The 23,327-nt window shown below is 41.5% G+C and overlaps 1 protein-coding gene across 1 annotated transcript in view; it reads left to right on the forward strand.

Annotated features, from left to right (window-relative positions):
- Positions 1-23,006, forward strand: part of MARCH1 (membrane associated ring-CH-type finger 1) — a 501,087-nt gene extending 478,081 nt beyond the window's left edge. The window contains exons 5-6 of the mRNA XM_005681248.3: positions 9,665-9,812; positions 18,897-23,006. Of these exons, the coding sequence (XP_005681305.1) occupies positions 9,665-9,812; positions 18,897-19,195 (447 nt within the window). The 3' untranslated portion in view covers positions 19,196-23,006. The remainder of the gene's footprint in view (positions 1-9,664; positions 9,813-18,896) is intronic.

The following is a 23,327-nucleotide window of genomic DNA, read 5'->3' on the forward strand; positions in this document are numbered from 1 at the left end:
CTTAAAGTAAGAAAAGGGACGGAGAAAAGTTCTGATACAGACATCAGAAGGGGGACAGAGATGCCCTCCTAGCTAGCCTTATATACTTTTTCAGACCCACTCCCACAACATACATTTTAAATTAACAAGATTAGGATGAACAATAGAAAGATCTTACCAGACCCACTCCCGTAATATACATTTTAAGATGACAGGATAACTCAAAAGGTTCTTGCTAAGGAGAAACATATCCTTGAGCAAGATACATTGTTATATTGAATAAGACAAAGTAATGTAGTAAAGGACATTTGTCTTTTTCTCCTTGAGAGCCCCAGACCCCTTTCTTCTTATCAAGAGCTCTGGACTCCTTTCTCCTCAGAAATGCTGGACTTCTTATCAACCTACCTAGGAATTGACTCTCTCAGGACCATGCATGAAAGATCAGTCAGTTCAGTCACTCAATCATGTCCGACTCTTAGTGACCCCATGGACTGCAGCACACTTCACTTCCCTGTCCATCACTAACTCCTGGAGCTTGCTTAAACCCATGTCCATTGAGTCAGTGATGCCATCCAGCCATCTCATCCTCTGTCATCCCCTTCTTCTCATGCCTTCAATCTTTCCCAGCATCAGGGTATTTTCCAATGAGTCAGTTCTTCGCATCAGGTGGCCAAAGTATTGGAGTTTCAGCTTCAGCATCAGTCCTTCCAATGAATATTCAGGATTGATTTCATTCAGGGTTTGATCTCTTTGCAGTCCAAGGGACTCTCAAGAGTCTTCTCCAACACCACAGTTCAAAAGCATCAATTCTTCAGCTTTCTTTATAGTCCAACTCTCACATCCATACATGACCTTTTCAAAAACCATAGTTTTGACTAGATGGACCTTTGTCAGCAAGGTAATGTCTCTGCTTTTTAATATGCTATCTAGGTTGGTCGAAACTTTTCTTCCAAGGAGAAAGCCTTTATTAATTTCATGGCTGCAGTCACCATCTGCAGTAATTTTGGAGCCCAAGAAAATAAAGTCTGACACTGTTTCCACTGTTTTCCCATCTATTTGCCATGAAGTGATGGGACTGGATACCATGATCTTCATTTTTTGAATGTTGAGTTTTAAGCCAACTTTTTCACTCTCCTCTTTCATCAAGAGGCTCTTTAGTTCTTCACTTTCTGCCATAAGGGTGGTGTCATCTGCATATCTGAGGTTATTTATATTTCTCCTAGCAATCTTGATTCCAGCTTATGCTTCATCCAGCCCAGCATTTCTCATGAGGTACTCTGCATATAAGTTAAAAAAGCAGAGTGACAATAATACAGCCTTGACTTACTCTTTTCCCAATTTGGAACCAGTCTGTTGGTCTGTCTCCAGTTATAATGGTTGTTTCTTGACCTGCATACAGATTTCTCAGGAAGCAGGTCAGGTGGTCTGGTATTCACAGCTCTTGAAGAATTTTCCACAGTTTGTTGTGATCTACACAGTCAAAGGCTTTGGCATAATCAATAAAGCAGAAGCAGATGTTTTTCTGGAATTCTCTTGCCTATGATCCAACGTATGTTGGCAATTTGATCTCTAGTTCCTCTGCCATTTCTAAATCCAGCTTGAATATCTAGAAGTTCATAGTTCACATACTGCTGAAACCTGGCTTCGAGAATTTTGAGCATTACTTTGCTAGTGTGTGAGATGAGTGCAATTGTGCATTAGTTTGAACATTCTTTGCCATAGCCCTTTGGGATTGGAATGGAAACTGACTTTTTTCAGGTCAATGACTCCAAGGAACAGTGACCCCACAAAAAACTGACCCAGACTTTCCTGTGAGTGTCCAGGAGTCTCTGGCAGAGGCGTAGGTTTCCTGTGGCCTGCTGCAGGGTTGGGGACACTAAGTATAGCAGTATGTGCACAGGACCTTTTGGAGGAGGTCACTGTTATCTTCATTACCTCCACCATATTTTGGTCTCAGATCAAACAATGGGGAAAGAACACAGCCCCACTCATCAACAGAAAATTGGATTAAAGACTTACTGAGCATGGCCCTGCCCATCAGAACAAGACCCAGTTTCCCCCTCAGTCCGTCTCTCCCATCAGGAAGCTTCCATAAGCCTCTATTCCTTCTCCATTAGAGGGCAGACAGAATGAAATCCACAACTGCAGAATCACCTGAAGGCCAGGTGAAATACAAATATTGTATCTGCAAATATTTCATTTCTAATAGTAAAAGATAAGCTGAAGCTTATTTAAAGTTTTAAGAATTCATTTGAACAAAATTTCATTTCAATTGGGCAGCACCACACCGGAAGTGGTTAGGAGACGCCACCCGCAGGAGCTGCAGAAGAGAGTGCAGAAGCCAAGCAAGAAGATTAGGGACTACCTCATGGTTAAAGCTGAGCTGGCTGATTGGGATTAGTCATCTTTAAGTTTCTATTTTCCAACTTTGAGGCATTTAGAAGCTTAGATTTTGGTTGGTTTACTTGGGCACTGGGGCACTGAACCACCTCAGCCAAATGGCCTCCTTCTTTGATTAATGTAGCAATAACCAAGTTCCACGCTGATGGTGATGCGCCTGAAGAATCTCTTTAAAAACCACTGTCCTGTGGATAAAGAAGAAGGTCCTACTATATAGCACCGAGAACCATATTCAATAGTCTATGATAAACTGCAATAGAAAAAAATATTTTTAAAAGAATATATGTGTGTGCATAACTGAATCACTTTCCTATATAACAGATATTAACACAACATTGTAAATCAACTATACTTCAATTTTTTAAAAAACAACTAAAAATTTAAAAAAAGAACTACTATCCTAGACCAGTTGGTCAGTCTTTTAGCCCCAGACTTCCTCCAAGTTCCAGACTGTCAGGCACAATGTGTCACACTGGGTGTGCTGTCGGTGGTGGTGCTTGGTTGCTAAGTTGCGTCTGACTCTTTTGCGACCCCATGGACTGTAGTCTGCCAGGCTCCTTTGTCCGTGAGATTGCCATTTCCTGTCCAAGGGATCTTCCTGACCCAGGGATTGAACTCGCATCTCCTGCATTGGTAGGCAGATTGTTTACCTACCACTGAGCCAGGAGGGAGGCCCACTGGGCATGTAGATAATGTAACAAACTAAACCTGCTGTTCCAAATATTATTTTCATTCGGGTGTGGTAAAACTTCACCATAACAGGATAAGCAGGGTCGGAAATTCTTAAAGAGCTAAAATATGCCTTTGCATTTAGTCCGGGTTGCTGAAATGACCGGAAAAGAGCCTGCCAGCAACTGGTGGGGACTCTGGAATCTCTGGTGACCCTGGAAAATCACCTTGGAACCAGGAGCTTGGTGGGCCCACGCCCTCTGGTGGTGGCTTTTGCTTTATCATGACACGGACGCTGAAATTCTGGCTCCTATTGCCCTTGCTGCTGCTGCTGCTGCTGCTGCTGCTGCTGCTGCTGCTGCTGCGTCGCATCAGTCGTGTCCGACTCTGTGCGACCCCATAGATGGCAGCCCAACAGGCTCCTCTGTCCCTGGGGTTCTCCAGGCAAGAATACTGGAGTGGGTTGCCATTTCCTTTTCCAATGCATGAAAGTGAAGAGTGAAAGTGAAGTCGCTCAGTCATGTCCAACTCTTAGCGCCCTTAGGAAACTTGAAAAAAGCAGCGGGGCTGTGTCAAGGAAGGGAAAAAAAAAAAAAAAAAAAAGGACTTAGTAAAGTAGCCCCATCTCATGTATGTTGATATCATACAAATAAGCTGCTGTTATTTTTTCACTGGTACAAAATTTTTAAAAACACTCTGATTAGGCAGTGTTGTTGGTTGTTTTTTTTTTTTTTTTAAATTTATATATTAGGACAGAATGAAAATACAAGTAACTTAAATTAGAAAACGCTCAGTTTCATCTCACTAAAAAAAAAGGAAAATTTTACAGAAAATGTGTCTGCATGAATTTAGACTCCAATTTGGAAATCTTTACAGAATAATCTAATTGTGTATTTCTAAGTTGAATAAAGGAGTTCTGTTCAATTCTTTCTGTCGTTGAAGGCTCTGGATAAGGGACCAAAGGCTAAGGACAGTAAACAGGTGCCAGAGACCCACGGATCCTATAAAGGGAAGCGAGATCTGAGGCGCTAAGACTGCTCAGCTGATTTTGCCCGTGAAGTAAAGTGCATGGACCGAGGAGGGCAGGGACTTGCTGGAAAAGAGCCCTGGGCACTTGAGAGAATATGCGGGCTCCCCTCCCGCCTGTTTCTGGTCACTTCTTCCAGCTCCCCTGAGACCCCCTGGAGAGACCTGTCTTCTTAAAAATGAGCACCGAGAGGGTGTCTTTTAATTTTCCAGGGTGGGGTGGGGACGTGGGTCCCACACTAGACACGTGATCTGTGGGCATAAACACACAAATCTTATTAAATTGGGAGGGGGAGCTCTGATGCTATGTGCATTTGTGCATATTAGCCCTTTGCTGTCAAATCTTGTGAACTGATATTGAATTTCAGCTTCTTAAAAAATAAATTAGTATTTGCCCTTTCGTGACAAGTTTGTTAACATAAGATTTCTACCCTTGCCTTCTTGATCCACTTCTCACTGTGTCAGCTTGCAAAACGCATATGAAAACTCACAGATGTGGGTGGATCAACACTTCATGAAATGGATTAAATTTCTGCTGATGCCTTGAGCTGGGTACCACATGCAGTGACGTGACCGTCAGGAAGAGGGCGCCGTGGTATCGCGTTTAGTCGTGTGCTGGCTGGTGAATTCCTGGGTGGTCCCTGTGAGGATTTATAGAGCAAAGTATAATAGCAACGTTTGATGGTCCTGTTACACTCCACTTCTTATAACGCTGCTGAGACTAGGAAGTGACAGCTTCAGAGCCACTATTGTCTAGAACTAAAAGGGGTTTGGTTTATATCTGTCAGCTCTCTGATATTTTTCTATTGAGGCTGATTAGTTTTGAAGAATGCGTTTCAACCACTTCATCAAAACGCTCTTTAGATTTAAAAAAGACCCATTTTTTAAGCGATTTCCCCCCCCACTCAAAGCCAACGTTACAACGGAGGGCTGATTTGTTATGAACATTTTGTTACTGACGGTGATGGAACACTTGAAACATTTAGAGAATTTGAACATGTAAAGCTGCCCTTGTGCACCATCCTGCACTTTTTATCTTTTTATATTAAATACTGAGGCAATCCAAGAAATAGTTGTTAAAGCACGAAATGCTGTTGCCAAATGAATAACGTTCTAGTCCATGCTGCTGCTGCTGCTGCTAAGTCGCTTCAGTCGTGTCCGACTCTATGCGACCCTATAGATGGCAGCCCACCAGCCTCCCCCGTCCCTGGGATTCTCCAGGCAAGAACACTGGAGTGGGTTGCCATTTCCTTTTCCAATGCGTGAAAGTGAAAAGTGAAAGTGACGTCGCTTAGTCGTGTCCGACTCTTGGCGACCCCATGGACTGCAGCCTATCAGGCTCCTCCGTCCATGGGGATTTTCAGGCAAGAGTACTGGAGTGGGGTGCCATTGCCTTCTTCGTTTTAGCCCGTAATCACACAGTATTTAGATTAATATCACAATAAATCAATAAAATAACACAATGAAATTTCAAAAACAATCTTTCATACCTGTGATGTGAAGTGATAAAAAGCCCTGAAATCTTCTCATTTTGATGTTGATTAATTAAAAATAAATTCTATAGATAGACTGAAGCATTTGCTTTTCCCCTAGTTTCATTACTAAGATTTCTCCATTACTTACTTAGAATAATAAAGAAAATATAGTTTGATGAGAAGGAGTCCAAGATTAGGTTAACTGGCTCTAACAGACTCTGAATGGGAAATGCTGTGATGACTAACTGGCCAGTAAGAGAGGAATGGGCTTCCCAGGTGGCTGAGTTGTAAAGAATCTGCCTGAGATGCAGAAGACTTCAGTTCAGTCCCTGGCTTGGGAAGATTCCCCTGGAGAAGGAAATGGCAACTCACTCCAGTATTCTTGCCTGGAAAATCCTGTGTCCCATGGACAGGGGAGCCTGGCGGGCTACAGTCCATGTGGTCACAAACATGTGGTCATATGACACTGATGTTCAGACCGGAAGGGAAGTCAGGAGGTTTCATTTGCTTCTATCAGGAATTGCACTTCACAGTGAGGAGCAGGGCCCTGAGAAGTAGTGGCTCAGACAGGTCTTTATTTCCCTCACATATGCGTGGCGGCCAGAGGTGAGCTGTGGCTGATGGGCTGAGGTCTCTCTAATTCTCAAGAGTTTTCCTCAAGGTTGCAAGATGACTATTAGGACTTCTACCATTAATTGGGAATTCCAGGCAGCAAAGAAAAGAAAATTAAGGCGAAAGGGGCAATTCCTGTGTCAGGAGGGCAAAAACTCAGCATCCCAGTAGATAGCCACTTACATCTCACTCATGGGAAACAGTTCATGGCACCTCTGCCAGGAAGGTGGGAAAGCAGCTTTACCTAGCATGGTGCCAGCCCTCACGGGCTTAGTCTGTTCGTAAAGGAAAATGAGAGGATCGTGTCTCACCACCCCTCTCTGTCTCAGGGGATGAGTCGCCTGGGCCCGGAGAGACTGAGGCTCACTCATGTCTCAGAGCTGGTGGCAGGTGCAGGGCTTTATGGGGCTTTATGACGTGCGAAGTGGGCTGGGCAAGGAGTGGGACAGTGAAGGTCTAAGGATTCTGCTTTAGCAAAAGCATAATAAATAAAAAATGTGAAGATTCATAGCAGCACTATTTGCAATAGCCAAGATATGGAAACAACCTAAATACCCATCAACAGAAAGATGAGTAAAGATGTGACATAAATATATAATATATATATATATATACACATATATATATATATGCAGAGTACATCATGAGAAACGCTGGACTGGAAGAAACACAAGCTGGAATCAAGATTGCCGGGAGAAATATCAATAACCTCAGATATGCAGATGACACCACCCTTATGGCAGAAAGTGAAGAGGAACTAAAAAGCCTCTTGATGAAAGTGAAAGAGGAGAGAGAAAATGTTGGCTTAAAGCTCAACATTCGAAAAACGAAGATCATGGCATCCGGTCCCATCACTTCATGGGAAAGAGATGGGGAAACAGTGGAAACAGTGTCAGACTTTATTTTTGGGGGCTCCAAAATCACTGCAGATGGTGACTGAAGCCATGAAATTAAAAGATGCTTACTCCTTGGAAGAAAAGTTATGACCAACCTAGACAACATATTCAAAAGCAGAGACATTACTTTGCCAACTGAGGTCTGTCTAGTCAAGGCTATGGTTTTTCCAGTGGTCCTGTATGGATGTGAGAGTTGGACTGTGAAGAAGGCTGAGCACCGAAGAATTGATGCTTTTGAACTGTGGTGTTGGAGAGACTCTTGAGAGTTCCCTGGACTGCAAGGAGATCCAACCAGTTCATTCTGAAGGAGATCAGCCCTGGGATTTCTTTGGAAGGAATGATGCTAAAGCTGAAACTCCAGTACTTTGGCCACCTCATGCGAAGAATTGACTCATTGGAAAAGACTCTGATGCTAGGAGGGATTGGGGGCAGGAGGAGAAGGAGACGACCGAGGATGAGATGGCTGGATGGCATCACGGACTCGATGGATGTGAGTCTGAGTGAACTCTGGGAGATGGTGATGGACAGGGAGGCCTGGCGTGCTGCGCTTCATGGGGTCGCAACGAGTCGGACACGACTGAGCGACTGAACTGAACTAAACTAATACGTATATGTATGGAAATATTCCGTATACATGGAATACTGCTCAGCCATAAAAAGAACATAATAATGCCATTTGCAATAACACAAATGGAACTAGATTTATCATACTAAGTGAAGTCAGAGAAAGATAAATACCATATGATATCACTTATATGTGGTATCTAAAAATGATACAAATGAACCTATTTACAAAACAGAAATAGACTCATAGACATGGAAATTAATTTTATAGTTACCAAAGAAGAAAGAGGAGGTGAGAATAAATTAGGAGTTTTGGAGTAACATATATACTCTGCTGTATGTACAATAAATGATCAACAGGGACTTACTGTATAGTACAGGGAACTATACTCAATATCTTGTAATAACCTATAACGGGAAGAATCTGAAAAAGAATATATATTAAATATATATATAGAGAGAGAATATTATACATATATATATCTGAATTAGTTTGCTTATAACTAACACAATATAAATCAACTATACCTCAATTTTTTAAAAAACAATGCAAACAAACATGAGTTGCTGAAAAAAAATCATGATCTCATAAGATCATAATGATTTGATTTTCCTATAGAAATATATGAAGAAAAGTAAAGATCAAATCCTAACATGGTAATGAAGTGATACTGCAACTGTCAAGGCATTAAAATGTTGTTTGATAGTAAAAATGTCATCTGACGGCCTGGTACTTCAAAATAAATCATGGACATGTTCCCTCATATACACCTTGACTTCCTTCCTGCTGTAAAAGTGGCAGCCCTCCCGCTCTCGCCGACTAAGAACCGGCCCTCGACTTTCTGAGGAGTGCACCTCAGGGACAGTGACGGTGACAATGGTGGCAGCAGAAAAGCAAGACTGCGCTGCGAGGGGCTCCAGCTGACTTTCTCCCATTGCTTGGAGGATAAAATGCGTCTTCTCGGAGGAGAGTTGTCACAGATGTTGACTCTCTCACAGATAAAATTCAGCCACTCAAATGGTAAATTTACACACTTAAGAATGCAACATTCACATGCATTAATATATGATATTTGTTTTTCTCTTTCTAACTTACTTCCCTTTGTATAACAGACTCTAGGTCCATGTCTCTACAAATAACCCAATTTAATTCCTTGCTATGTCTGAGTGATATTTCATTATATAGATGATGTATCACATCTTCATCTGTCTGTGGACATTTAGCTTGCTTCCATGCCCTGGCTATTGTAAATAGTGCTACAGTGAACACTGGGGTGTATGTGGAATCTAGAAAAAGGGTACAGATGAGCCCACATGCAGGGCAGGAATGGAGACCCAGGTGCACAGGACAGAGCTGTGGGCATGGTGGCAGGGTGGGATGGATTGGGAGATGGGAACTGGCACATATACGCTACCATGTGTTAAACAGCTAGTGGGGAGCTGCTATGCATCACAGGGAGCTCAACTCAGTGCTCCGTGATGAGCCGCAGGGGTGCGATGAGACGCGGTAGGGGAGAGAGGTCCCAGAGGGAGGTGATCTCCGTGTACACAGGACTGATGCACTTCCTTGTGCAGCAGAAACTAACAACATTGTAAAGAAACCATACTCCAGTTTACAAAAGAGAATGCAACACTGTGTCAGGGTACGTACTAATCCAAGGGGAGACTATGTATGACTGCTTATAACCTAGGGCCACAGAGAAGCAATATGTAGGAACCTGAACCGAAATGTTTTTGAAAATTGTATATTATTAAAACTGTCCCCTTCATGTTACGGAAAAGGAAACTACAAGGAACTATTTATTTGGAGAATAGGAAAATATTTTTGTTCTTGTTTTACTATGTATTTTTTAAGTTATAACTCCATAGTTTATGATTGTAGATCTTTTCAAACATGAAGACTTGTTTGAATATTTTAGTGTCATCTAAAATGGCAACTTTATAATGGTTTCTCTCCATTCATGACCTAGGCCTGGGATATAAATGGGGAGCAAAATTTCCTGATTGGAGATTCAATTGTGTGTAATTGGTTTGTGATTGCAGTGGGAGAAACTGCAGATGACCACAAGCGAAAGGAGGAAAATCTTCTGCTCCGTCACTTTCCACGTCATTGCCATCACCTGCGTGGTCTGGTCCTTGTACGTGCTGATAGATCGGACGGCAGAGGAGATCAAGCAGGGAAATGATAATGGTAAGAGTTTGTCTCCTTTCTCTTTCTGGCTTGAATCCTGTGACATCACCCAGGGATGCGCAGTGGAGCTGTTTCCCAGAGCACATGTGCACAGCAGCCCTCTGTACCGGCAGCTGAGTCTCCTCCAGCTCCCTAACTGATGAATACTCTGACCATAAAGCACTGACCAAAGTAAGATTTATCAAGTCCACCTTAGCGGGGGAGAAATCCACAGATGCCACACACCACTTTAAGCTATTCAGGAGCTGATAAAGATCAGATTCTGCCCCATGTGAAAAGGCAAATAACTGTAAAAATAGAATGTTTTCCCTTTTATTTAATTCACTCTATTCATGGCTTCTTGTAACACATGAATAAGAGGGCAGTTAGTACAGGCTGTGTTACAGCCCATTAATTAGCACACTGCAATCTTATAGAGTGGGTTAACACTACAGTTTGAAATTTTTACCACATTAAGTTTGATAGTGAATGATGATATCAAGTCTGAAGAAAGATGTTTTAAAATCATTGCAGCATAGTCTAACATTTTAAATGGTTAGGTCATTCAAAACAGGAGCAAAAATAACTTGCTTATCTTTACCTGTGAAGGGACCCAGTTCTGTTTCTCAACAGGCTCTGCTGGCTTTAGCCGGTAGCCTAAATCAAAGCTAGTAAAAGTGACGGATGCTCCCCAGCCTCCTCCAGGGGGAGATCTGTATATCATATGTAAAACCAGGGGTGAATTTGGAAGGAGAAGGTGTTCAGATGATAGCAAAGAAGAGTGAAAGAGAAAAAGGTGAGAGGCAGTAAGAAGGAAGGAGGAGAAGAATCTTTAAAAGGAGAGGTTTCTTTCTTCTGTTTCTCTGTCTGGGCCAAAGGGGAGAAGGAATCCCCTTCTTGTGCTCCTGGTGCTGCTTCTCATCAGAACAGGGCTGAGATCTAAAGGACCAGGACCCCAGAGCCCCCAGGAGGTCGGGTGTGTAGCTAGAGTGTGTGTGCTGCAGGGAATTGGCAGGGCAGGGGGAGGGCAGGGACACGCTGGGTCAGAGGACAAGTTGTGGGGGGAGTATTTTAAAACATCAGTGTTAACTCATGTGTATACAATTTATATTCAACTATGTTGTTTAGAGCAGTATTGTTTCAGAGCTGTATTGTTTCAGAGATGACCAACTTTAAAATATCTATCACATCTCTACTAAGTTAGAGTAGACATTTTTGTGTGTGTGCTAAGTCACTTCAGCTGTGACCAACTCTTTGTGACCCCATGGACTATAACCCACCAGGCTCCTCTGCTCATGGCACTCTCCAGGCAAGAATATTGGAGTGGGTTTCCATTTCCTTCTCCAGGAGACCGTCCTAAACCAGATATGGAACCCTTGTCTTCCATGCTTCCTGCATTGGAAGGTAGCTTCTTTACCACTAGTTCCACCTGGGAAGCTTCAGACATTTCTTTTAACTTTTAACTTTACATTGGGGATATATAGATGATTAACAATGTTGTAATAGTTTCAGGTGGACAGAAAAGGTACTCAGCCATACATATACATATCCCCCAAATTCCCCTCCCATCCAGGGTGCCACAAAACACTGAACGGAGTTCCCTGTGATATATAGTGAGTCCTTGTTGTTATCCATTTTAAATGTAGCAGTGTGTATGTGACTTTCCCAAACCCCCTAACTATCCTTTCTCCCCATCACTCCCCTCAGAGAAAATTTGTTTAAGCCCATGTCCTCCATGGTTGCTGGCACTGGCCGTGCTGCAGAACTTGCAGTTGTGTGTGTGTGTGTGTGTGTGTGTGTGTGCGCGCGCGAGTGAGAACAGAGGCGCGCTCTGTCCCTGCACCATCTCACCGCCCCTACGGCCTCGGGGACGGAGGGCTTCCTCGCGGGCCAGAGCAGACCTGCAGCTGGACCGAAGCTGGCCTGAAGTCTGACTCAGGGTCCCAGTGATCACCCTGCTCAGGTCCACTGTCTCAGCCTGCAGGGCTCCCCCTGGGGTCCCCCAGCCACAAGGAAGGGGAAGGAGATGAACAGGAGGATGACCCTCATGTCATCCACATGCAGACTGCTCAGAAGTTCTCTCTTAACTCATTTACTCAATCCCATTTCTGACACATGTGAGCGGATAGTGTTTGTTTATTTCCCGTTGGATATGACTGTCAGCTTCAGCCCTGAAACCCGTGACCCAAGTCTCCTGTTTTTGTCCCTCTCGAGTCCTCCTGGGTGTCCTTTTGTCCCCAGATATTGTTTCTATGTCGGTAACGCCCTTCCCCTGATCTCCAACCAGACATCTGCCTGCCTCCCGACCTCTCCATTTAAAGGTCTCCCAGGCACCCAGACTAGTGTGTCCAAACTCCTAACCCTTCCACCACTTCCCACTCTGACCACTATGGCAAGACACTGCTAACCCCCAGTAACAAAATGCAACCTGGCTTTCATTGCCGTCTCCTCCCCTTCACTTCCAGCTTACATCAATCACCAAGTCCTATTTATTTAGTTTGCCCCACAGGCCTCTGAAATCTGTTTCTCTCCCTCCCCACTGCTACACCCAGGTAGTAGCATCTCTTTTACTCCAAAACTGCAACTGCTCCTTGCGAGACTTTCTCTAGTTTGCCTACCTTCAACACATGTCCAGAAACATAATCACAGCAAGTTCAAACATAAATCTGACCACATTCTGTCCCTGCTTATTCATGACTCTCAAAACACATCCCGGACTCTGGCAAGGAGCTATGCTGACCCCATGGCCTGGCCGAAGCCAGCTATGCTGAACACTGGTTCACCCCCAGACCTGCTCCCAGACCTGCTCTGCTCCTCTGTCTCGGGGACACATTTCCTCCCAGCTTTTTGTGTCCACTCTGCACACCAACTCTCATGCTCATGTGTCATCACATACTTCCTTGTCCCTTAAGTTGACTTTAAATTTCACTCCCTCCCAGAAACCCAGATCAGCTCCCTGAGATAGAATAATTTCTACTACCTCAGCAACTCTCAAAATGCAGTCCCCAAGCCCACAGCATGAACATCACCTGAGCACTTGTTAGAAAGGCAGACTCCTCCCCACGCTGGGTCTGTGACTCAGAGATTCTGAGGGTGGAGCCCAGCAAGGCGTGTGCCGCTGACACTCTCTGAGCACGGGGAACACGTGCTCCTGCACATCCTCTGCCACCCCAGCCTGGCTGCCCATCGAATCACCTGTGCAGCGTCTGCACCACCACAAAGCGTCGAGCTCAATTCCCAGAGGTTTACACTTAATTAGCCCTTACATGATCCTCTTGTGCAGTCAGGCTGAGAAGCTCTGCCCCCAGGAGACGTCCCACACCCTGTTGTGATTGCGCATTTAATAGTCTGAGTTTTGACTGGGTCAGTATGTCTGTCTTACTCACCAGCACATCCCAGGTGCTGAGCACTGTATCTGGAGCCCAACAAGGGACCCAGTCAATGTAGGAGGGTGAATTCTTTGTATACAAGCTTTTCTACTTTTTTCTTTTCTTTAGACTTTTTCTGCAAAATATTTTTTCCCTTTCTCAGTTCTGGGTAGATGCAGGATTTCATACCACAGTCTCCAGTGGACTATCCCCCAGGGTTATCAGCCATATTTCCCAACAGAAAATGATGCATGGTAATCAAAGATCAGCTTTCCAGCACCTGTATCTATCTATCAATATTTATACACACGGTATATAAGGTCAGTTTTCTACCATATACTTGTAAACATTATTTTCAGTTTCTTAAAAACAAGTGAAAATGAGATAGCTTTTATCTTTGGTGTTCAGACTTTTTGAATTAGGAAGCAAGATCTTTATCATGAACCAGACTCCATAGTTATTCCTACAGAGTCACTGGCTAGAGGGACAGTAATTTCAAGTGGGACCGAGGTGACTTTTGTAAAAGTTTTTTTTTCTTTTTTTTTTTTGATAAAAGGCTCTCTGTATTTGTGTTCAAATTGTATGTAACACCTGACTTCCCAAAGTACACATTATCAGGTGGTGTAGACATCTTTGTGAGTTGTTATTAATCTTCCTTTGGCATTGGAACTGTGAGAACTGATCCTGAACTGGCTTTTAAAGTTTTGGGGAAAAAAAAGCTGCATAATTTAAAAGTTAAAATATTTAAAATCCATCTTGAAAACCTTCAAAAACCTTTGAAGAAGAACAAATTGCCCTTCTTTAACCAGAACGGAAGTTGAATATAAAACAGCAACATCTTCTGAGCTGTAATAACAAGACTGTCAGGAAAAAGTCCTTTGTATATTGAGTGACTGTCCTTTTAGCTTAAATATGCATCATGCTCCAGATTCCTCTCTATTTCCTGTGATGAAAAAGGCAAAAACAAAAACACATGGTACTTGAAACTTTAACATCCTAAATTATCCATGTTGTCAACTCTAATTTGGGGGAACAGTTACTCCCCCTGCTTTATCTTTACGTATTCTAGAAGAATGCTTCAGGGTACTATCTGTGTGCTGAAAACAAATCACAAAAATAAGGCCAAGAAAATGAAGCAATACATGTTATCTATGAAAGAGACTGTAGGTGCAGACTTAAGGCTGCTCCAGGACCATTTAAATGCATAGAAATGAGGGACTAGTGTCGCAAATTGATTTTGTTTACTTCTGACTCCCTCACAAGCCTCCATGAACACCCAGGGGTGGACTGCACCTCCCTACTGGCTGTTAACATCTGCTTTGAGAGCATCTTAAAAATCACTTCCCTGACATCGATTTAATATTTTCCTTTTCAGCACTGTTGTTTAAACATTCCTTTTTTAACATAACTATACATGCTGTTTTGTTAATGACCTCAAAGTGGTAAACGCCTACTTTGGCTAATGATTGGAAGGCCCCCCACAGTCTCGTTGTGGCTTGGTCAGGCACTAGTTATCGTGAATAAAATAATCACTCTAAAGCTTACTTTTTCTTATTTGTTGACTAAGCTGGACTGAATATCCTCCAATGTTTCTTTCTAGGATTTGTTTCTCAAAAACATAACGAGCTTGACCTTGCATCAGATAAATTGAAACAAAGTGTTTACACAAATACAGCACATGTATCATCCACGTTTACTCACAGTCAGTATTATCATTAAAACTAGTTAAGGAGAAGACTGCAAATATGTGAAATGGGCTATTTCCCTGTGCAAAATCCCTTTGTTCTTGAAGGAAACACCCTTTGTGAAGCCATTAACCATAATAAAGGAAATCTTAGTAAGGTCTGATTTATAAAGAAATTGAATATGAGTATGAGTCATTTGGAATCTGGTTGTTAGTCAGGAAAAGGGGGGCTTCTGAGAGTGAAAATAAGGAATAGTGACTGTAAAGGAGATGAAAGAGACAGTCAGTGGCAGTGATCTTGTGGGTGGAAAAACTCTAGTCTTAGGTTCCTGAGGGTAAATGTCCTTCAACCCAACCTGTCTTCTGATCCTGCCTCAATGGAAGATTCAGTGAGGAAGATCTAGGCAATATTTTTATGCAAAAAAAAAAAAAAAGAAAGAAAATTTTCCAGATTTTACTCTTCCATCATGTTTACTCCTTCTTTCAAGCTCTGTAAATACAGTTACTTTTACCTGGACTTCCTAGTTTCCCTCTCTGGCTTGCTAGAAAAATCTCACCTAGATACAGAGCATATGATGAGCTGAATGGTCAATGTACCCTTTGTCTGAAGGGCTTTTACTTGCTCTTCAAATACCAGTTTCTTTACAAAACTGTGCACTGATTTCTATGGTTCTGGTAGCACTGCACTTTCAGGCAGATGGAATGCAGCATTTTGGTTCATCTAAGTCTAATTTGTGAAGTCTTCAATGCCATATCACAGGACAAATCTAAAGCCTTTCCTGGAAAACCTACTGGCATGTCTATTGTTTTGGGATGGCGTGGATGTTGTGGCAGCCTTCAAGTATCATATCACACATATGCAATTATCAAAATGATGGAAGAAGTTATTATGACAAGTGTGTATTGTATGACTTGAAAATTTATTGGCCGTTCTTATAGGACTGACATGATGATATGGAAAGTGAATGAACTGATTGAAGGTATCTGAAGGGCAAGATTCCCATTTCCTTAGAAAATGATGGTTCACAGAATATCTGCTCCTCTAATTCTTGCTCAAGAATTTCCAGGCATCATCTCCTATCAATACTTAAGAGGTCAAGATGGGCAGAGAGTTGATTTCTAAGTCTCCAGAAAATCCTGAAGAAAGATCTCAAGCACAAAGGCAGAAGTAGAGATAAATCATAAATCCTTGAACTTCAGAGTAAAGAAGAGATGGTTGCATTGTCTGAAGCTGGATTTTCCAAATTCTTGTTCTGAACTGGCAAGTAGGGTCAACTTAATGCTCTTGACAATTTTGAGTACATGCTCCAGCTTTAAAGTATTCTTTGGGTTACACAAGGGGTCTACTCTGAGCTTCCCTTCTTCACCTCCACCCTTCCTTACTGTATACATTATTTCCTTTTCACGGAAAACAGCATAGAACTGACTAGTCCAACACAACTGAATGGGAAGACAGTGTGCTGCCTCTCAATAAAAAGAAGCATATGCATCTCACCAATGAAAACAACATCAAAAAAATCCATTTAGCCCCATTTTGGCATCTTCTCTTAAGAAATCCTTGTCATGAGTTTTCCAAGGTAAAATCCTATAATTGCTCAATAATATCAATAATTTCTAAAGGAAACAAAAATCCTGTCCACTTAGTCAAAGGCAAAGAGAAAAATCAGCTGTCTCTGAAAGAAGATGGCCATCGGGACAATGGGTTTGCACTCAAATGGCTTTGGCTCTGGGCTGGGGGATACTCTGTACTCTTAAGTTTGTCTAGAGAAATCATGGGAGCTTTGACTCCCCAGGAAAGTAAAAAGGAAGAATGACCTGAGTAGAGGAAACCTTTTCAGAGATACCTTGTAAAAGAAAAGTACCAGGGTCAGGGTCTCCAAAGTCTGGCAGCTGGCCACTCTTGACCTCGACTCTCAGGCACGTCATGGACTCTGGCCACTGGGTCTGGGAGGAGAGGTGGGGCAAGAATGGAGTCTTTTTCAGCCTGTCCATCAATGGCGCAGCTTCACTTGCAGGGGAAGAAAGACTGTCACTTCTGGGGAAAGACGGAAGCACAGCTGTCAAAGTCTGAACTTTGATCATTAGAATGTTCATTCATCCTTGAACTGTCTACTGAGCAAGGCAGTGTGAAAAACACGGACCAAGAGGACGCAGATCTTGCACGTGTCCAAATGATGGCATCGCAGAGAATAACTCATGTCAGAGTGACTCAGGCCACACGTGTAAGAAATAACATGAAAGAGTGAGCACATCTATTTCTGGGTGGAAATGATTTCCCATTCAGGTTTGTGGGACAGGTAGACACACAGAAATGGAGAAGCAAAATTCTGAGAAAAGAAATATCATGGGCAGAGGCTCAGAGGGGAAAATATCCAAGCAGTTTTAACTTTCAGTGTGAATAGAAATCAGAGGGAAAGTGAGATGTCATGCATGGGGATTTCCCTAAAAATGAGACAAAGCACACTTCATCTCCAGCTTGCCTGTGGTTAAATTTTTCTAAACAAGGAGACTACTGCTTAATGGAACAACTGAGAGCAAAAATCCTTCTAAACTTAAAGAACTCCAAGATGTTTAATTTGTATACTGAATCTTCCCTGCAATTTTCCGAATAAAGAAGCTTCAGTGATCATCTTCTGTAACAGAGCTTCCCAACCTCAGCAGCACTGGCATTTTGGACTAGGCGAACTACTTGCTGAGCTACTACACGTTGCAGGCTGGTGACGGAGCAGCATTACAGAGCTCGACTTACCAAGTCAGTAGCCTGCTCAAGTGTTGCCAGGTGGAACAATCATCTCCAGACACTGCCCGGTGGCCCAGGGAACCCAATTACACCCTCCCCTGCCCAGCTGGGAGCTGCTGGTGCCCAGACTCTGTTCTCCCGGCACAGACATGAGTGAAGAACAAGGCAAACCCGTCAGCGTGAGGCAAACAAGGCACAGCGTCTGTTTTGAAAGTATATGTCATTATGATACGCAGGATGCTTCCTAGAACTCTACTCACTGTCACAGGTAAATGAAGTCTGATCCCCTATACTGTGGTTTCCAACCACCCTTCTATTTGACAGCCTCTCACATGATTGAAGGCAGATATGTCCTCCACACCATTCTAATGTTGGCAAGATGTGGTCTCCTGACCATCATTTATGACACACTTATAATCATGCATGGCCTAAATACTGTTACAGCAAACTCTTTGTGAAAGAAAGTCCCTTTCTAGTTATGATGATGGAAATTAAGAGAAAACATTGGTGCCTAAGAAAGATATGGTTCTCGGTTACAAAATATAAGATGGATAAAACAAATGACTGAAACCCTAAATCTTATGCATGTCTGTACCCAGGAATTTTTTCTTTCTGGTGAGATGTAGCAGCTTCTGTGTCTCTTGCTTTTTTTTTTTTTTAATTTTAAAGGTAATGCAGATGGGGGCAGGGACCTGTAGGCACAGTCCCACACACATAGCTTACCTTAAGAGGATTAAGTCTGATTCTTTCACTCAGTATGTACACTATCCTTCCTTAAAGATTTCACTGTAAATAAATGCTGAAGTCAAGTATCAAAATCTAGTGTAGTATCTGATGATCACAGTAGGTTCTTGATGGTAAGAGGAATGACACACATTACAGTGGTAGGTGAGAGAAGTCATGTGCAATTTTAGCAATACCTTGAGAATACTTAAAGCAATTAAGCAATTTTTGTTATTATTACTAGTTGTTAACAATATATTTCTGATTTATGATAACAAGCGGGCATATTCCTTTTAAGGGCTTCCCGGTGGCTCAGTGGTAAAGAATCCACCTGCAATGTAGGATACATGGGTTCGATCCCTGGGTTGGGAAGATCCCCTGGAGAAGGAAATGGCTGCCAACTCTAGTATTGCCTGGGAAATCCTATGGATAGAAGAGCCTGGTGGACTATAGTCCATGGGGTCACAAAAAGAGTCGGACACAACTTAGCAACCAAACAACAGCATGGTCCTTTGAAGGAACCATAGGGGGTAAAAATAACCAAATCTATCAATAATGACCCGGTGATGACATTCTCTTTTATTTGAAAGGTGTCCTCGAATGGCCATTTTGGACAAAGCTGGTTGTGGTGGCCATCGGCTTCACAGGAGGTCTGGTCTTCATGTATGTACAGTGCAAAGTCTACGTGCAGCTGTGGCGCAGGCTGAAGGCCTACAACCGCGTGATCTTCGTGCAGAACTGCCCAGACACCGCCAAGAGGGCGGAGAAGAACCGCTCTTGCACCGTGAGCATGGACACCAAGGACGCTGGGGCGGTGCCCGCACTGCAGACAGGGACCACCGCACTGCCACCAGCGGAGGCTGGCCCCACTGAGCTCATACCTGTGTGATGGGGCCAGTGGAGGCCTGTCACCGAGTCCAGCCTGTCACTACAGATGACAGAAGCGATCCTGAGTAGTCACCCTCTATCTTCTCTCCGCTTTCTGACTCATTTGTTCTTACTTTGCTCAAAAGGAAAGAAGAAAACACCAAATGACCAGGATCCCATGAAACAGTCTCAAGTGTAAAGAGGAAATGTGGAAGTTAGCTGGAAAATGATTTCTGAGACAATTAACCACTGGTGCAAGGGATGCTTTTAGGCAATGAGGAAAGCCTGAGTGGACAGACCTATGAGTCTTCACAGTAGCAGGGAAAGTTCTGGAATAAGGACTTGAGTTGAACGTGCGTTTCTTCTAGGGCCTCATGATGCTAACTCTCTCATCTGGAAATGACAAACGTATCTGGGTTTAAGCTTGAAATTGTCTGCATTATCCCTAAGGCACATCAGACGCAAACTTGGAAGATGTGTATTTTGATATTCATACTTTGACAGCTAACAGGTTTTTATGGCTGTAGTGGAGTACAGTTTGACAGGTATATGTTTTTAAAATAGATGCAAGGCACATTTGAAGATATTAATATTTGAAATTATGTTTAAATCATGAAGAGTAGATTTTCAAAATATTTTGGGATTTAATTAGCTCTGTTAAATACACAGAAGCCTTGTATACTCTACTTGGACCCTCTGAAACAGCACTGTCCAACAGAAATGTAATGTGAGCCACAAAGGCTGGCTATATATGCAAATTTAAAATTTTCTAGTAGCACCATTAGAAAAAGTAAAAATACATAGGTGAATTTCGTTAATGTTTTATTTAGCATTATATACCCAAGTTATCACTTCAATGTCATCATTATAAAAAATTATTGAGTTATTTTACATCTCCTTTTATGAACCAAGTCTTCCAAATCCAGTATGCATTTCATCCTTTCAGGGACTCTCAATTCAAATCTACTGTATTGGACAGAGCAGCCCTAAAATTAGAGACAAAGCCTGTTTTAAAAGTTGAATCTTTCAAAACAGCACTTCATTCTTTTATTCAAAGTATCACAAATGTTACTTTACAAAGCACTAGTCAAATGAAGTATCTTAATAAGAGTTAGATAAAGTTACTATTTTTTAAAGGGTAAAAAAACTATAAAGCAATCTACCCATGACAAAGTTTTGAAATTAACTTATTTGCTACTATGAAGCACTTATAATAGGGGAAATAAAAATTTTTAAGTCAAATGTACTTTTTTAAATCCACATAAGGTGTCAACTTGACAGGTGAGTAGTTATGACCAAGCATTTAGCCTGTATTTTAAAGTGCTGACAGTTATTTCCCTTGCTCAACTGGGAAGCAGAAACATTCAACATTCTGTGATAAGTAATAAATTGAGTTGTTTAGGTTTGACAGATGAGTTGAGTATTTTATTCTTTGCATATTCATGTAAACCTGAAGCATGAATACTGCAGTGAGCTAGATTAATGATTATAAATATAGTGGCCTGTCAAAGAGAGATCTCTTACGTGAAACAAGGTAATTTATTTTTGCTAGCTGTTATTATTGTGAAAAGGCAACCATGATGGCCATAGAACCAAAGCATGGGTTTCGCATTGCACAAATCTGGGTATCACATTGATGTACTTTGTAATTGTCAGTGTGCTTGTTCCTCATAGGCTACCATAGGAAAAAGGAAAGAGAGATAACCTTTTACTGATTAGAAGGATGGTATGATATTAGTAGTGGCTGACACTGAGTCCAAATAGTCCCAGTTCTTAGAAATACAGCAAAGGTCAACAGCGTCAACTTTGTGTGTGCACGTGGTGTGTGTGTGTTCCTGTATATACATGAGAAAAACGTCAAAGTGTTCAGTTGGGCAGCAAACAAGAGGTTTTTTAAAGCTCATTTTTCTTAAAACTTGTTGAATGAAGGCACAGGAAAAAACCAAAACACTTGAGGCAACTAAACTGGACCAAAATTTCTGCACAAACAAAAACATAGTGGTGTAATTAAAAATATATGAACCTCAAACTGGACTTTGTATTAACTTTCTAATTTCCATCTTCAAGGTTTAAGACATATACATTCATGGATAATGAAGCTTTGGGTGACTTAACCATGGCACTTCACCCAAGGGACTAAACGTGATTCATTTCACTTGATAACTTTCCTAAACAGTTTACTAATCTATGTCTACTGAGGTTTAGCAACGACAACAGTTTCACAAGCTCCTGAGGGAACAAAGTTGTCACCAGCAAACAAAGAACGTTGATCTCTCTGTCCTCTGCTCTGTAAGGAAAAGGATTATTTACACCAAAAATACCATTTAAATTCTGCCCAAACTTTAGAAAGATAGGTAAGTATGTGGCTCATAGCACAGTGGAAGATGATTGGCTCACATGAGGCCTGGTTTATTTAGGGGCACACTGAACACTAGAATGAAAAATAGAGATAAGCATTACTGTATTAATGGTAAAAGAGGTCACAGTGTTTTAAAACCACACGTAAATTCTCAAAATTAACTTGAATAGGCTTTGACTTTCTTGAAATGAGAAAATAGAGAGTTCTCTAACAGGTTAAAAGTTAGAATTACTCTGCTATTCTTTTTTAAACCCTGAACTCTCGAATTTAAATCCTTAAAGAGTTTTCCCATAATGGCTGTTGAAGGTTCAAACAACTGAAATAACTGTGTATTTAAAACCTAGTGTTGACTGTTTTCTTTTATACTGTGTGGCGATGGTCTCTGACCTTTCAGTGACTGGGTGTGGCTTTGTGAAAATACTTCTGTGGACTGGATATACCCTTCAAAAAGAAAAACTGCTCTCTGGAATGCTCTTCAATTTTTTGAAGCATGTTTACCTGCTTATGTAAGAAATAAAATGGAATTGAAACAAAGGACTTAAATTGAAGAATAAATTGATAGTTCTACTAAAACCTTGGCTTTTTATAATGACTCTGTGGTATTACCATTGCCATTTACACTGTTAATTTTTTAAAAGATCTGCCACTTTTACTATATAAGCTCAAATATTAAATTGTAAAGAAATGCAATCCATATTTTTTTTTAAAGTGAAGCCCAAAAGGCAATTAAGCTTAAGTACAAACAAAACAAAGATGTTCCCATCAACTTGGGATATAAAACAATGGAGAAACTGAGGGAAGACAGGTGTACACAGTAAAGGAGTCTTCTAAATGCCGCAGGATTAAATCTCATCCTGAGCTGCTGTTCATGGGATTACAGTCCCAGAGAAACAGCTGCATAGTTAATCTGTTTTCCAAAAGGTCCCTGAACCATCTATATATTTTGGCTGGAAAACTAGCCCATTAGAGCAATGGCATCACTAACATATTCTAATTGTCATGGAGATGAGGTGGGGAAGAGTGTTTCATTTGCCTGACACAGTTCACCTTTCCTTTCATGCCAATTAATATTTTGGAACAAAGTAGAGCTATTCAAACTTAACATTGTCATTATTGTAGTTGTCATACAATTGTGCAGGACTTACACTTTAATTAGACAGAAAGCAATTTTCTTTCCTTTTATGTCAGCCCAAAGGTGCTATTTTACATATCAATACAGTTGAGAGGAAGTACTGTTATTTTGGGCTGCAGTGTTTCCTCCACATCTGAAGAAAGCCCATTAGAAACTGCATTAAAACAAATGAAAAACGTTAACTGTGTGCAATTTTGGGGATTGAGCATTTGTACTTTTTTTGGTTTTTCCTAATTCTCTTGCATTAACGATTTACTGTTTTGTGAATTATGCGTGATAAGAAATTAAGGAAAACAATTCCCTGTGAAAAAAAGACTTTGTATATTAAATAAGTGACCCAAACTTTTGTTGTGATTTATTTTTTGCCTAACTTACCTGAATTTCTTCAAATCTGTAACATTCATACAGCCTTGAGTTCTTGATTCTGCAATGGTCTGGGTTTTAAAGCAGGGTCTGAACATATTTTAAGGCCAACATAGGTTAACATATGGCATTTTAGAAAGGATTAAATAGGTGCGTTAATAAGAAAATCAATGAAAGTAATCTACACAGACTTTCAAACTGTTTTAAAGAAAAAACAATTAAGAAAAATCAGCATGTAATCCAGAAAAAGATTCTCTGATGAATAAGGCTTGGATATACAAAAGAATGTAACAGTATTTT

The sequence above is a fragment of the Capra hircus genome, chromosome 6 (assembly GCF_001704415.2).
Source record: "Capra hircus breed San Clemente chromosome 6, ASM170441v1, whole genome shotgun sequence".
Lineage (NCBI taxonomy): Eukaryota > Metazoa > Chordata > Mammalia > Artiodactyla > Bovidae > Capra > Capra hircus.